This window comes from Heliconius melpomene, chromosome 17 (assembly GCF_056956725.1).
Source record: "Heliconius melpomene rosina isolate 202511_hmr_F chromosome 17, ASM5695672v1, whole genome shotgun sequence".
Taxonomy (NCBI): domain Eukaryota; kingdom Metazoa; phylum Arthropoda; class Insecta; order Lepidoptera; family Nymphalidae; genus Heliconius; species Heliconius melpomene.
The window spans coordinates 8,925,264-8,941,359 of NC_140405.1; the positions used below are offsets into that span (position 1 = coordinate 8,925,264).

General features: G+C 31.9%; 1 protein-coding gene across 1 annotated transcript in view; it reads left to right on the forward strand.

Moving 5' to 3' along the window:
• The window catches only part of LOC146530179 (nose resistant to fluoxetine protein 6-like), a 64,819-nt gene extending 48,723 nt beyond the window's left edge, over positions 1–16,096 (forward strand). The window contains exons 3-12 of the mRNA XM_085200779.1: positions 4,000–4,193; positions 4,519–4,801; positions 5,470–5,633; positions 9,723–9,891; positions 10,440–10,633; positions 11,127–11,252; positions 11,633–11,838; positions 13,237–13,379; positions 13,781–13,892; positions 14,917–16,096. Of these exons, the coding sequence (XP_085056905.1) occupies positions 4,000–4,193; positions 4,519–4,801; positions 5,470–5,633; positions 9,723–9,891; positions 10,440–10,633; positions 11,127–11,252; positions 11,633–11,838; positions 13,237–13,379; positions 13,781–13,892; positions 14,917–15,002 (1,677 nt within the window). The 3' untranslated portion in view covers positions 15,003–16,096. The remainder of the gene's footprint in view (positions 1–3,999; positions 4,194–4,518; positions 4,802–5,469; positions 5,634–9,722; positions 9,892–10,439; positions 10,634–11,126; positions 11,253–11,632; positions 11,839–13,236; positions 13,380–13,780; positions 13,893–14,916) is intronic.

Sequence of the window (16,096 nt, forward strand, 5' to 3'; positions counted from 1 at the left end):
TACACATTTTAAATAAACCACTTCAGTACCAACTTTAATTATAATTCTAAGCTTATACGTATTATTATTTAACCAATTATATTATTACATATAACTATTTCATATTTTTAACTGCGACATAACGGCGTCGATAGTTTCTTGATGATATAATAATTATTCATTCTTTATTATCATTTTGAATTTAATGTTGGTACCTACCGACATATATAATTTTTCTCTGAGGTATCAATAGAAACATTTAGCATAAATAAACAAAGATTATTTATAATCTTAAAGTAATTCTCTATGGAGAACCTAATAGTAAAAGTTTACTGTGTTTTGTAGCCTATATCACTTATGTAGTAGGGTTGCCAGATTGTAGTTAGTGTTACCATTCTCCGGATCGCACGTATCATTTTGAATTAGTGGCGCAAAACAACCATACCGGGGTAGTGATTAATTCCCACGAACGAAACTGAAAGGTCGTAGGTTTGATTTCAATTATGACATATTTATATATTCGATATATAATAAATTTCTATAGATTTTATTTAGTTTTTTTTTTTCAGTTTATTTAAATGGCTAAAACTATTTATTATTTATGTATTACTTTTTACTACAATAATACCGTGATAAGGAACTGTTAGTATGTTAATACAATAACTTTTTGTTGAGGAAAACGGTATCAAATAAAAAAGCTCTCTGGAAGCTTCCAAATCTTCTGTGGATTATACGGGATTGTATTGGATTATTAAATAAATTTTATGATACTTAAAAGGTTAAAAAACATGATAGGCTGTGTGCTTCGGTGCTTGTTGGTTCGTGGGCGAATTTAATATTAAAATAGGGTTGTTTTATTTTTTTTTATTCATCGATCTTTTTATCTTCTGTAGTCATCACTTAGTGAATAGGTCCTCCCTGCCTCTTTAGTTTTAGCTAATATAAAGATATCGTTCTGAATTATACTCGTAAATACGGACCAAAACTATGTCTGACTTAACAAGACCAGGGAAATGATAAGTTTTAATAAATTTAAAAAAATCTTCTAGAGAATTTGTAAAAGATTTAGACCCATTCTAACCCTTCAATTTCTATTGTAGTTGTATAAAGATTATATTTAGGTTATAAAAAAAATGTAACTACAGTAATATATAAACTAGTAATATAAAAAAAACCTTAACGTTAACGCAAGGAAGAAATGAAAATATTAAATATTTCATTCCGTTGAGAGGTAATCGAATCCACAACTGACGCGTTTACAATCGCACTACGACGGCTTCCGACTGGTAAAATATGAATAATTTTTAAATTATAAAAAGTATAAAAATTTTACTCTGAGTTGGAACTGAATTCGCGCTCTTTATATACGCAGTCTTTATATTTATTCTCACATTGCGAACGATGTTATTATATTTTATTGCAGTAAATAAACTTGGATATGTATTTATTTATTTTGTGTTACAAAGGTATACATTTTGATATTTATTCAAGTTGACTAAGAAAATATTATTAAGTAAATTACACATATTTATAGTCACATTCAAATAATATTTAACTTAACTATAACTAAAAGGCAAGTTTAAATAATGTATTTTAATTTCTATTTAATTAACGTTTCTAAGTAATGTGTAATACTGGCTTTTAAATGTTACAGGAAAACTGCTTGTGGTTAATATCCTTCAAAGGAAATCAGGTCATCGTTGTATTAAATGAAAGGAATTGTGAATCTAAAAACTAGGGACGTCTTTTAGGTTTTTGATTACATATATGATAATTGATAATTTAAGCTTCTTTTTGTATAAATTATGCAAATTTTATAAATATACTATCCATACCTATATTATAAATTCGAAAGTAACGCTGTCTGTCTTTTACGCAATCAGGCCCAAACCGCTAATTCAATTATGATAAAATACTCATATAGAGATACTGGAGGGTCTCGGGATGAACATAGGATACTTTTTTTCTCATATTTGTAATATTTTTGATATATACCAATATATTAAAATACTTATTAATTTGACATGCAATTTATTCCGCCATGTTAATAACAACCGTCGTTGCTAAGCAACGATTTGCAAAGTTTGTTGTTAGAAAACGTCACCCAAAATAAGCTTGCTTAACGCATCTCTCTATTGAAAACTGAAAATAATTTCATAAATATATTTAATAAATATTCGTTTAGTTCAAGCGGGCGTAGCCGCGTCCGGGTCCACTAGTATTTCATAAATATGGTTTAAAATATTGAGGCCATTGTGGCACAGTAGTAAAAATTCGTTTTGTAAACGCTATGATTTGTAGATTCGATGCCCATTCGGTTGAACGAATATTTTCTCGCTATGGTGAGCTAAGAGCGGCGTTAAGTTCCATTAATTAAGAAGCAATGTCTCAATATCAGCCAGAAAACGGTGAACAGAGTGTCTTAACACTAGGCTCTTTCTGCCTACACTATAATCAAATGCGGGATAAATAGTAAATAATAAAAAATATAAAAATCTATTCAACACAATTTAAGCCTGGTGCCATATTACAGGTGGACATTTTAAACTGGTAGGTAAGTGCAATTTGAAACACTAGAATTTTCAAGTTGGTCTCTTAACGTCCATTAGTTGTAGAACGGCTCATAAACGCCACTCGGTCACAGGAACTGGGACAAATGGGTCATACGTTGTTTTCCACATAATAAGCTGGATGGACACAAAGCTTGGCCTTTGTAGTGTTACTTGAGGTTCCGAGTCAGCTTCCTTTGAAAAAAACTACTGTTTTACAAACGAGAAATGTACTGCACATTTCAAAAGGTTCGCTGTATTCGTACAATTACTGGTTGGCTTCTTTGAGAAATATGTGGTTGTTACATTTTCTTTAAATTTCACTTGTTTTCTTATTGTTTGGTGAACATTCTTATATTATGTATTTGTGGTTAATTTATTAGGAGAAGTATAAATAATATGAAAGCAAAGCATTTCTTTATTAGAATTCGTTCAGTTGTTTTGATTCAATAAATTATTGATTTTTTTATTAATATGTGAAATTATTATTATCATTCTATATTTATTTCACATGGTAACTCCTATATTGAGTTAAGTACTAAATAAATCGTAAGTAGCTTAAGATTAAAACGCCCAATTATTAAAACAGTTACTGAGTGGCGAATAAAAAATCTGCTTCACCCTGTATCCCGTACACATCATGGTAGGCAGAGGGAACCTAGTGTTAACCTACTCCATTCCCCCTTTTTTGCCGGAGTCCGGAAGCATTGCCTCTTGAGTGGCGGAATTCATGGCCAAGCTTTGCCTTGACACAGAGCGTAGAAATGAAAATATAAATTTAGATAACTATGTCATATCCTCGAGTGTGGATCGAACCCACAAGCAGTCGTGCTTACAATCACACTTTGCACCACGACTGGCCTCGGCTGGATTCATTTCTCAGTATTAACTTATTAATAACATATAGATATTTTGCTTAATTTTACTATTAAAATTTTAAATCGATATGGAAAATAATATAATATACAAACGTACCTACATTGATTATAATAATTTGCCTCTATTCGCTTCCTGATCCTATTTGTCAAATATTATTACACTACATTTGGTAGTAGGAAGTTGTTGCCAATTTAATATGACCGAGCTGTGTTATGTTATATTTTATTATGAAAATATGTAAATTAGGAACATAAAATTGTAGTTTGTCATTTTAGTAATAATATAAAAAAGTATTTAATTATTGTGTCGTCAGTGACGCAGTGGTACAGGCGTGTTATTGTAAGCGCGACGTGTGGGTTTGAGTCCCACTCGTGATAATGAAATATTGAATATTTTCATTTCTTCGGCTTGGTAACTTGGAAAACGTGGCGTCAAGGTCCACTCAACATGTAATTTTTCAGAATTTAGCGGAAACTGGGTATAAGATATATCTTAATGGAATGTCTCAATACTAGGTTATCAGGTTCCCTCTGCCTTCCCTGTGCTGTATGGGATACAGCATGAGCTAAAATATATAAATATTTATTTCCAGATAAGAACAGGACGCGGTGAAACACTGCGTTGGGCGGTGTGCGTGCCGAGCGCGTGCGATGCGGGCGCCGTCGCCGGGTTCGTGAGCGACGTGCTGTCCCATACGGTGGGCAACTCTACCGGCGTCGTGGTCACTGAAAGGGACTGTTATACTAGGAAACCTATCACCGTTAACAAACTCGATATAGCTTTCTTGTAAGTAATTACAAAAAAAATAAGTTTTTTTAAGTAAGTTGGATTCGAATCTTAAACAGTTGTAGTCAATATGACATACTCGTATCTACATACATGTAATTTAAATATTTTCTTATATTTTATTATATATAATTATTTAAAAACTTACTAAAATTATTTTTTTTTTTTTAAACGATTTTTTTGTTATTTAAACAATTGTGTTAATTATATTATGATTTTTATTACAATAACGATAGTTACCAATACATATGTTAAAATTGATTTATTAATACTTACTTATTTCAATTTAAGCCCATTTTTAAAACATTTTTTTTTATAATTTCAGAGGTATCATCTTATTTTTCGGAATACTCCTGCTATTCACGACTGGTTACGAAATATATTCGATGTGTTCCAGTAAAAGGAAGGACAATGTCGTACATAATTTGATTATATGTTTCTCATTAATAAATAATACTAAGAAAATATTATCGACGAAACAAAATAATAGTTTGGGCTTGGAATGTGTGAACGGTATAAAAGCACTAGCTATGATTTTCATTATCGGCGGCCATGCCTGCCTGTTCATTGGTAGCGGTCCAGTGATGGATGCTGAAGCCTGGGATCGGGTAAGATGTAATTATTATCACAAATGCTAAACATATGTTAGGGAAGGTAACGCAGTCAGGCTTAATGGGTGGAGATTTATATTTATTTTTTACAATAAATAAAAATCTTGACTGTTTTTGCGGTGTTAAACATTTTTAAGCGACGTTTGAATTTACAACCATCGTGCCAAATAGAATTCTAATAAAGAAATGCTTTGCTTTCATATTATTTATACTTCTCCTAATAAATTAACCACAAATACATAACAAAAGAAAGTTCACCAAACAATAAGAAAACAAGTGAAATTTAAAGAAAAAAATCTAACAACCACATATTTCTAATTAATACAATTACTTAAAAAATAATACTTTTTTTATAACTCTTTTATGAGTATTTAAAGTTATGCTTTTATCCTATATCACTATCCCACGTACAGCACAGTAGGCAGCGGGATTATAGTGTTAAGACACTCTGTTCCCCGCTTTCAATTTTTCGAGACATTGAGTGTTGATGGGTGAGGAAACTCAACGCCACCGCTGTTATCGTTACTAGCACTACGGAAATAAAAATATGTATTCCCCCAGTAGGAATCGAACCATCCGTCGCTCAGTAGAAATATAAATGTATGTACCCACAACAAAGTAAACTTTGAAAAATCATTTTTTTATTATTCCCACTGTGATTCCAGCTCATCCGTGACCCGGCCAACGCGTTCATGTTGAACAATACTCTCCTAGTGGATACTTTTCTATTCCTGAGTGCATTTCTCTTCAGCCGACTCTTGCTTATTGAACTGGACAAACGAAGAGGGCGTCTCAACGTACTGCCAATATTGGTTTTCCGCTATATTAGGTGAGGTGTTTTGACTTTGCTTGAATGCTTTGAAATTTTGTTTTATTTTTTTTGTATTGGTGATTGTTTTTTGGTGACAGGTGTATTTATTGGGGTAAAGCTTTTTTTTATGTATTTTATATAAATAAAGAGTGAATGCTAATAATTTATTATAATAAAATGCTTAAATAATGTATTAAATTAACAAAATAAATGTAACACACGCTACATAAAATGAAGGAAAACCGAATACACTTAGATATTTGCAAAATGCGTTATACATAAAGAAGATATAAATAAATCAAATAATCATCTTCACGCTGTATCCCGCACACATCAGGGTATGCAGAGGGAACCTATTGTTAAGACACTCTGTTCCCCATTTTCGGCGAATAAATATAAAGAATATAAAGAAAATATAGAGAATCTTATGGATGGTCCACGCAAACCATGGTAATTAAAAATATATATTCTATATGATTTTCTTTCTTATATTTTTAATAAAAAAAATATAATAGTAGCATATTAACATCAGATATCCTATATCTTATAAAACAAAGTCGCTTTTCGTGTCTGTCTGTTGTTTCTAACTCTTCTTCTTCTAAACCACCCAACGGATTTTGATGCAGTTTTCACCATTAGGTCGAGTATTTCTCAGGGAAGGTTTATATATAGTTTATTATTTGTACATTCTTATGTAAATTAACATAAATACGATAAATGTGTTTAAAGTTCTACCCGTTGAGACACTTTCGCGCATGCGCTGCTTTAATGGTAAGTACTACATGAAAATAATGTACTGGAGTGTTGTTCCTCTTAATAAGATCTACAAAAAAGTCCGCGACGGCATATTCGTATCTTTCAAGAATAACGTGTAGTGATAATTTTTCTGTCTAAAAATAATAATTTCAATATATTTTTTATTGTGAGTCATATTTTTCCATAATGGTATTAATCCTTATCCTTTAAAATACTTTATTAATTTTCTACGTTAAACGAAGATAAAATTTGCTTTTTACACTATTTCGAAATTAAGCGAATAGTTTTAGAGAAAAACGTATTTAATTGTTGACACATCTCGCCGTTGACACATCAGCTGTATGTTACTCAAGTTTCACTTATCCCTTACTCTCAGCATATAAATAAGTATATTAGTTACGTTGGTCATTTAATGTAGATCAAAACTGTCTTTTACTGTTTTTCATTTTAATAAGTACTTTAGAAGTTGTTATAATATCAAAAAATCCTTGCTGCGAAACGGCTCGCCACTCGCCATGCGTCCGCCGCGCCCGCTTGCCTTACACGCATCGGTGGTTCAGTGGTAGAATGCTCACCTGCCACGCGGGCCCGTGTTCGATTACCAGCCGATGCATTCTTTTTAATTTTCCTCACAGGCAGCCATGTAGTGCTTGCTTTTCATCAGGGACAGAATACCCTCTTCAGCATTAACCACAAGCTCGAAAACCGCCTGACTCTATGGCAACGAAGATTTAGATGCGTTTGCACGTATTGGATAATTGGAGTTAAATGTATTATTTCAGCGCGATGTATTTGGTTTCATATTTTTTGTAGTAGTTATTAGTAGGTAGGTTTTTGTTTATAATTTCTTCCGTCTAAAAATAGTCATTTAAATATATTTTAATAAGTACTTGAAAAGATTAGTAGCACAGATCTAAAGTTACGGTAACTACTAAAAAATCCTTGCTGTATAAAACAATTGGAAAATCCTTATTGAAACTACTAATGCGGGTTGCATTAGGGTTTAATTAATTTTCACATTATCTTAAGTGCTTTGCAAACATACATTATATGAATAATCCAGCAGTTAAAGCGGGCGAAGCCGCAAGAGGGTCACTAGTACAAAATAAAATAGCTAAGGGTCATTTCTACTCCTTTGGTATTTTCGTATAGAGGTTAGTGTAAATCAATATTGTAGGGCTTCGTAACATAATTAGATTGCGTGCGATTGACAGTTTAATAGCAGTTTGTACACGTTAAATACTTGTTTTGATACCGTACGACGTCTTAAGGGTCGTTCATTAAGGTTAATTATATACTGATATTTATAAATTATTATAAAACTAAGGACGAGGGGGAAGGAGGTCATCGTGGCGTTGTAGATTCGATTCCCAATCGAGGGAATGTTGTTAGAGTAGTTCTTGTGGACAAATGAAGTAGAAATGAAGACAAGTTCTCGTGAAGAAGTGAGAAATAATTCATTCCCCGAATTAGAGTCAAACCCACAATCCTCGCCTTTAAAGTCAGTAGCTGCACCACGAATAGGGTGCTAATTGTATGCAATACGTCTGTCCACAGATAATAAATATAATAAACAGTATAATTTCAAGAAGATAATTTCATAGTCATTGTTTGGACGAAAACTCCCAAGAGTAAAATATTACTTACAAAAAACAATATTTATTAAAAAACAGTAAATAGCTACAACTGGGAATAGGAAAAACAACTTTTTCCTATATTTGCTCTACAGCAAATAGAAATAATAATAAAAATCAAAATATTTATGGGTCCGGTAATAAGTTTTCCCTATAAAGATAGCGGATCTTATTTGTTCGGTACGCTTTTCCCTGAATAGTATGATAGACAGAGGACACCTAGTTATTGCTATACCTGGTAAAACGTAGTGTCTTATCACTATGCTTACCTTACTTTATTTGAGGTACAATATAAAGCTAAAGAAAATGTTATATAAAGAAACTTGATTTTTGAATTTGTATGTAGGTGAGACATTAAAATACTAAAATTGTTTATGTAAAGAAAATATAAAATATATTGCTTAATATAAAAATTATCAATCAAAGGTAAGAGAATATTAAATTGTAACTTTGACTTGGCTGAGTGAAATTAAATTTTAATATTTTTTCCAAAAAGAGGAAATAGCAATAACCCACGCCTCGTCATATCTTTTATTTATTTGAAAAATGAGGCCAATTTTCAATAGTAATTTTGTTGGCTTTACTTTTTGATATTAAACGGAGATTGTTTGGCGAAGTGAGACATCACTTCAATCATGAGTATACTTTCACGCGATCTTGATATAAAGGGGTTTGACAGACGGACAATGGAATTGTCTTATAAAGGGTCCGTTTTTTCCTTTTGAGGTACGAACTCTGAAAGCGTTAAGCTGAAAATAGATATACATTATTATAGGCTTAAAAATTTGTTTTCTAGCAGTTTGTTTTGGGTGTCACTGGATAGGAATTAATAGCGGAATAGTTAATTAAAAATGTTAATGCAAATGTGGGTTCGATTCCCACTCCAGCGAAAGCAAGCAGGCTAGGTACCTTCTGTATACTCTTCTATTATTCTCCAATTATTATTCTCCTATGTCGAGATTCACAATTAGGTCGCATCGCAAACAGCTAGTTTATTTTATCGAAACTGTTTATTGCATTGCAATCTCATCAGTAGTTTTATTGTGTTAGTTATGTAGTAGTGGAATGGAGCGTGATAGCGAGGCATCGTATTGGACTACTTCATCAAATAAACAATGTATATTATTAATATATGTTATTGATATATTTTTGAAATCAACTTTTAGTTATTTTTAACATTTTTTATAACGAAAGAAGGATACTTAATACGTTCTCTACGTATAAAAATTTAAACGTAGCGGGACTCGAACCCGCGCCTTCTGGAAACCGACCACTGCTGGTCGGTCCAATTAACATTGCTCTAATAACCGGTGTTAACATTTACTATCACTTGCGTTGGTACGTCCATATTCGCGTATCTTTCATTTTTATTTTTTCTAGGATAAGCAGTAAACGAGAGAATGAAATGCCGCACTTAATTTAATTAGATCTTGAAAATTAGCATATTGTACAAGCTATTTCTGTAGTACGAAATATTAAAAAAAAATAGCTTCGCGTTTTACTCTCATAATATGGTGGGCTGAGGAAATCCAGTTTTACGGAAACCCAGTTTTGACAATTTTAAATAAATGGAAATGAACATTTTAAATAATTCATTGCCTCGCGTTTACAGTCAGCAAGACCCTGGGTCCACCAGCGTACCCTTGTGCCTCTGCACCACCAACTCTATTCTATACTAAGATATGATAAAATATATTATATTGTTTATTCTTTTCAGAGTAACTCCAGCATATTTCGTCGTGATACTATTCTATATGACATGGTTACCTAAGATTGGGGAGGGGCCTCTATGGGAAGGCAAGTTGCAGTTGGAACAAGAGAGATGTAAAGATATGTGGTGGGCTAATATATTATATGTCAACAACTATTTTGGTACAGATAAGTTGGTGAGTAATATATTATATTTTTTATTTATGAGTTTATGCTTTAAAATTAAAATGGCTTAAAAGTAAAAGTAACTTTAAAGTTTTTATAAAAATTGTATCGGTCGTACTTTTTATTTCTTTGCTTTGAAATATTATAGCTTTGTAATATTTGTAATATGGATACATTAATCATCTGGTTATTTTTCATTAATGTAAATCTGTTTTATTTATTACTTTTTCACATTTTACATTTCTATCCCGCACATAGCAAGGTAGGCAAAAGAAACCTGGGAACCTACTGTTAAAACACTCCTTTCCCTTAAGACCATTTCCGTTTCCCACTTTTCGTCGAATTCTCAAGTCATTGCAAGTTAAGTGGCGGAACTCATCGCCTCGCTCGTTACCAGAGAGAGAAAATTATAATATTAAGTATTTCATTTCTCCTAGTGGGGAATCGAGCCCACAATCGCACGCTTGGGCCCCTGCATCACGACGACCTCCCGGAATAAAAACAAATATACATAACATTTAAAGTATACAAGTACTTAAAAAATTATTTTTCTCCACAGTGTATGTTCCAGTCGTGGTATTTAGCAGTGGATACTCAATTATTCTTTATAGCTCCCATCTTTATTTACTGTCTGTGGCACTTCAGGCGGTTGGGCCCCATAGTAGCCGCTATCGCTACTATCATATCTCTCGCCGTTCCGTCTGTCATTACGTATAAAGAGAAATTGGATCCAACGTTGCTGTTTTATGCAAAGTAAGTTTTATTATTGTGTTTTCTTTTCCTTAGTTCTTATGTAAGAGGGGTGTTACAACCCCTCTGTATATTTTATATTACTGGGGGCTTAGGAGTTGAAAGAAACTTTCATTATAGTTTCATTACTTATGAAATTGAAATGGATGTCTAGATTAAATGTTTGAGCCATTTTTAAATTTATTAGTTTTTATTTGGAATCATTTTATACCAATTGTAAGTCAGAATATTTTTTTATCTACTTGTCTCCTAAAAAGTAAGTGATTAATTACTCTGTTCCCTATATTTTGTCTATTTTAGATCCGAAACAGGAATCTCTGCAAGTGGGAATCAAACCCACAACCACTACAAAGCGAAGTGTGCGATATCATTCAGCCACAAGCGGCCTAAATAATGCATTTTTTTGGTATATCTATATGTATTTGATAGAAACTTTTTAGATAAGATTTTGAAAAAAATATTTCTATAAGAAATCATCTAAAGTTTTGTTTTACAGAGAGTTCACAGACTTCGCAACAAATTATTATTTTGTTGGAGCATATATAAGAACACATATGAAGATGACACCGTACTTCATGGGTATTCTTACTGGGTACATACTACATCGAATTCAAAAGGAAAAGTAAGTTATTGATTAACATAACAAATAACAAAAAAAAAATATATTTTTTTAACTTCTGATGAATGGGAAAGCTCCCATATATTATTGGGTACACTAGATTAGTCGACGGGTGACGGATGACAGGTGACGGATGACTGCTCACAATCTTTTTGAGTGAATTTTATTATTTTTTAAATAACATAGCCGTAGTAAATAAAAAAATACCTATCAAATGCGTCCCCGATATAGGCAATCATTTATAAACATAAATTCAAATAAAAGAGAAGATAAACTTGGTAGAGATAAACCGTACTTGAACGGTTTTGTATTTGGAAATACGGAACCCTCATAGGGTTCCGTATTTCCAAATACCGTTCCGTAACTTTTTTATTTGTTTTCAGCTACGAATTTTCGAATCTTCTTAAGACTTTTGGGTGGATCACTAGTGTCACATTAGGCACAGTGACCACGTTCTCCGTGAGTTTATTTTATCAAGAATGGTATCAGTACAGCTCTATTGAAGCGGCCGCGTACATTTCCTTACATAAATTCGCTTGGAGTATTGCGAATGGCTGGCTTGTTATTGCCTGTGCTACTGGGAATGGGGGTAAGAAATTAATATATTCTTTTATTTTAGAGAAGAAAAGAATTAATTTTTAGTTGTTATATCTTTCTTTACTTTAGTTTAAAGGTAAGTTGTTTAAAATTACAATAATATTTGGCGTCCACAAAGAATATCCAGTATATATTAGTAGTATATACGAAATAAAAGCAGAAAGGAAGGTGGGATTTTATATTCAAGACAATACGAATATCGATCGGTTATGATTTGTTTTTCGCGCATTTAGATCTGGTGAAATGGAAGAGGATAACGCGGCATAAGAAATGGTGGTAATATTTCATAGCTCTAAATGGTCCCATTTTGCTTATTGGATGGCTTTAGAATGTATAATGAAATGAAAGGACGGTGTTTCTGTTTATAGATTTTTAGCAATTTTACGCAGGAAATTAGCGGTTTTAAACCTCAAATTGGTGATTTTTAACTACAAATTCGTACTACGAATCCGTTCTTACACTGTAAAGACAATGTTAATTCGACGGTTGTGAATTTTATTTCTACTCGAAGGAATGAGTCATTTTCCTTTCCTCGCTTTGGTAACAAGACAAAGCGCGGCGTTGAGATACGCATTTGATCACGGAATGTCTTGAAAACTCGACAGGAAGTCGGGGACGGAATGTTTTAGCCCTAGCTTTTCTCTGTCTACCCTTCTATACGCGGAATACGGAAGTAAAGGTTTAAAAAAATATTTTAATTGGCCTGACTGCATAATGATATCGCGACTGTGAGCTTGTAGGTTTAAGGTATAGTTCACAAGGTGTGATTTTTTTGGTTTTATCTTGTGTCTACAACGTTAAATACAAATTGGAATAAAAACGCAAGCTAAAAAAAATTATAATAAAAGCTAATAAAACAATACAAGTTATTATGAAATAGTAATTAATACATATTTTGAATAAAAAGGCAATGAGTATTATTGTTTTTTAATAAAGGACTAAAAAGCAATTTTATAGAGTACTTTAAAAAAGGCTTTCATATATAATATTCATATGAAACGGCCTTCGGCATCGGCACAGGCGCGTGTTGTAATTTTAACGAATGTTTTTTTTATTAAATTAGATTGATAATAACATTTATATATAAAATATAAATAATATTATATAGGTAGTCGGACTTTAAACGTGATGGTAGTAGCTTTGATTCCTACTCGTTTAAAAGAATTCTTTACTTCCTTCTTCTTCTTGAATACTTTATTTCCATGGGCTGGTAAGAAGATCAAACCTAGCGTTGACTTTAGCCACCCCATATCTTGAAAATGAAATGGAATGTGAGGAACGGAATGGCGTAATACTAGGAACAAATAAATATAATAAGTGACTAAATAAAGAATACCTTTTCTATTTATAATATAGTATAGAAGTAAATAAAAGCGATCACTTGTTGCAGGTTTCCTAGGAAAGTTATTAAACTGGAAATTCTTAGTGCCCATCGCTCGGTTGACTTTCTGCGCTTATTTGGTGAACGGAGTTATCGAGTTATACTACGTGGGGCAGTTGAGGCATCCTCTTCATATCACATTCTTTACTGTGGTAAGTTTATGCTAATATTTTATATGAAAATTGAAAAGGGTTTTATATTTTTAGGGTATTTTTGAGATTTAGAATTTTAATGAGAGGTACTGCAATGAATGTGCAGTATGCATTCTGACTGAATCCGTGACGATAGTGGAACACTTGATCAATTGGCATTAATAATTTTTATTTCCTAGTTCTGGTAATTAGACCCTCAGTAAAGAGATGGAAAATGGAAGCCGAGAAAGTTCTAAGTGATTCTCCTGCTATACACGGATCCCGTGTTATAAGTTACTCATACTATCTAAAAAAGGCATAGACTTTCTAAAAATATTCGTAAATAAATGAATTATAAATGTTAAATTGTATTTTTTTATACAAACCAAGTAGATTAAACATCTGCTTTAATTTGTTTCCAGGCGGCGAATGCAATATCTCACATAATACTGACATTCTTCCTCGCCATGCTATTGTGCATAATATTCGAGTCCCCTCTTCACGGCATAGAGAAGATATTGCTCAGAATGTTCGGTGAGTATCCAAATCCTCTTAGTTTATATATTAGAACACGTATATGTAAATCTCTTAAGAAGATTCTAACATACTTAAACTTTCACGGAGTTAGCGATAGTGATGCAGCTTCTTATATACTGGTGAATGGGCTTACTGGTATATACTTTATGTATTACCTTAGTGGCACAAGGGTGTAATGTAAACGCTGCGGTTCTGGGTTCGATCCCCGCTCGGGAAGTTAATTATTATTTATTTATATTTTCATTTCTTCGCTCTGGTAACATGGTAAAACGCGGCGTTGAGTTCTACCACTGAAAAGGCAATGCCTCAAAATTCGATGGAAAGTGGGGAAACGAGTGTCTGAACACTAGGTTCCCTCTACCCTGTTATATGAGGGATACAGCGTGACGATGAAAAATAAAATATTTTTCTGTTATGCCGTTGCATTTATTAACATTTAAGCAAAACATTTATATTATCGTTATCCATTTAATCTGTAATTTACGTCATTTTATAAATGTAACAATATAGGCATGTATATAAGCATCTGTTTAATTAACAAAGAATTAACAGACTTTCATTTCCTACTTTGTGTGCTTTGTAAAGTTCCAGGCAACCAATAACGGTTGGTGGAACGATATTGTGCTGCCTTTTCCTTTTACTAGGTCAGTTGTCCAAATCAGACGCTCTCAGGGCTCTCGAGCGCTGTAGATGGTCCAACATCAAAATGTACAATGTTCTACTTGTTCTGATGGAGATGTAATCCTCAATAGTCTTTATGGCAATGCTTCTCAATAGTTTTTATTTAATTATTTATATATAAAAAGATATAAAAATAATTAAATAAAAAAATCTCTATTATCGAATTTAAGCGGAAGCGGAACAGGATGTCACATTTAGGTTTGAATTAAAAGAGACAAGAGTTCTATGAAAATGTAATTCGAATCCACTATCAGTATAAGATAAAAAAATAATTGATTGATTATTTAACTATTTCCTAATAAATATATTAACTTAGTAAATAGTTTTTTTTCTTTTTCAGCACGACCAGTACTAAGCGACAATGCGAAACCCGACGACTCTCGTGAACCATCACGGCACACTAGTCAAAGTAAATTGGAAACGTAATGCTAATGACATCCTAGTTTATAGTTATTTTTAATAAACGTGTAAATATAATTAATTGTAAATGTTCTATAGTTATCTATATTAGTTAAATTATTATTTTTTTATTGAAAATTTAAATATAATTTAATTTCTATTTTTGGATATCGATTAGATAAATAAGCTTTAAAAGCTCAATTTGAATGTATTTTTTTATTGCCTATTTATAAATTTAATATTATTCTCAAATAAAGTTCATATGAGGGCGAGTAGGATTAATGAGAAATAATAGAAACAAACGTTTTATTTCCAAATATTTTGAATATTATTGTTAATACTAGCTTATTAGTATTAATTATAATATATAGATATATCCCAGTTTTGGTTATTTCACTCAACATACGCAATTTTAATGCATTTACAAAATAAAAACTTAATTATGTAAGATTTTTTTATACCTTTTAGTATGTATTGTTTCATGACATCCAAAGGAGTGTAGTTGTATATTTTTTACATTTTTAAAGTGTTATTCCACACTTAGGAAACAAAAATACTTTTTAAGAATATATAACAATTTGAACGTAGCAGGATTTGAACTGGCGCCGCTTGAACCCATCCGTCCTTGAAATTCTTAAATTCTTATATGCTTGGTACAACTTATTGTTGCTAGCATGGGTAGCGGAAATTTGTTAAAATCTCTCTACAGAGATGCTGGCAACTGTAAGCTATATTAAGCATATAACAATTTAGACGTAACCCGGTGAGAACGTATGGCTTAGTTGAACGCTTGGATGGTTTCCAAGAGGCGCGGGTTCAAATCCCGCTACGTTAATTTTTTTATTTGTTAGTTGTATGTGTTAGAGGTATACTCAAATATTATGTATGTATATAAATGTACAATAAAATTATTGAAATTAAAATGAAAATAAATCACCAAGAAAGTTTTAGAGATATGTTTATATATTAAGTAAGCATTATGAAATACTTGCTGTAATGTTTGTAAAAATATATATTTTTCTCATAAAATTATATAATTTGAATTTGAATTAATTTTTTACACAATTTAAGATATGTAAAACGAAAAAATAACATTTTTATTTGTATTATATATTTTTTTT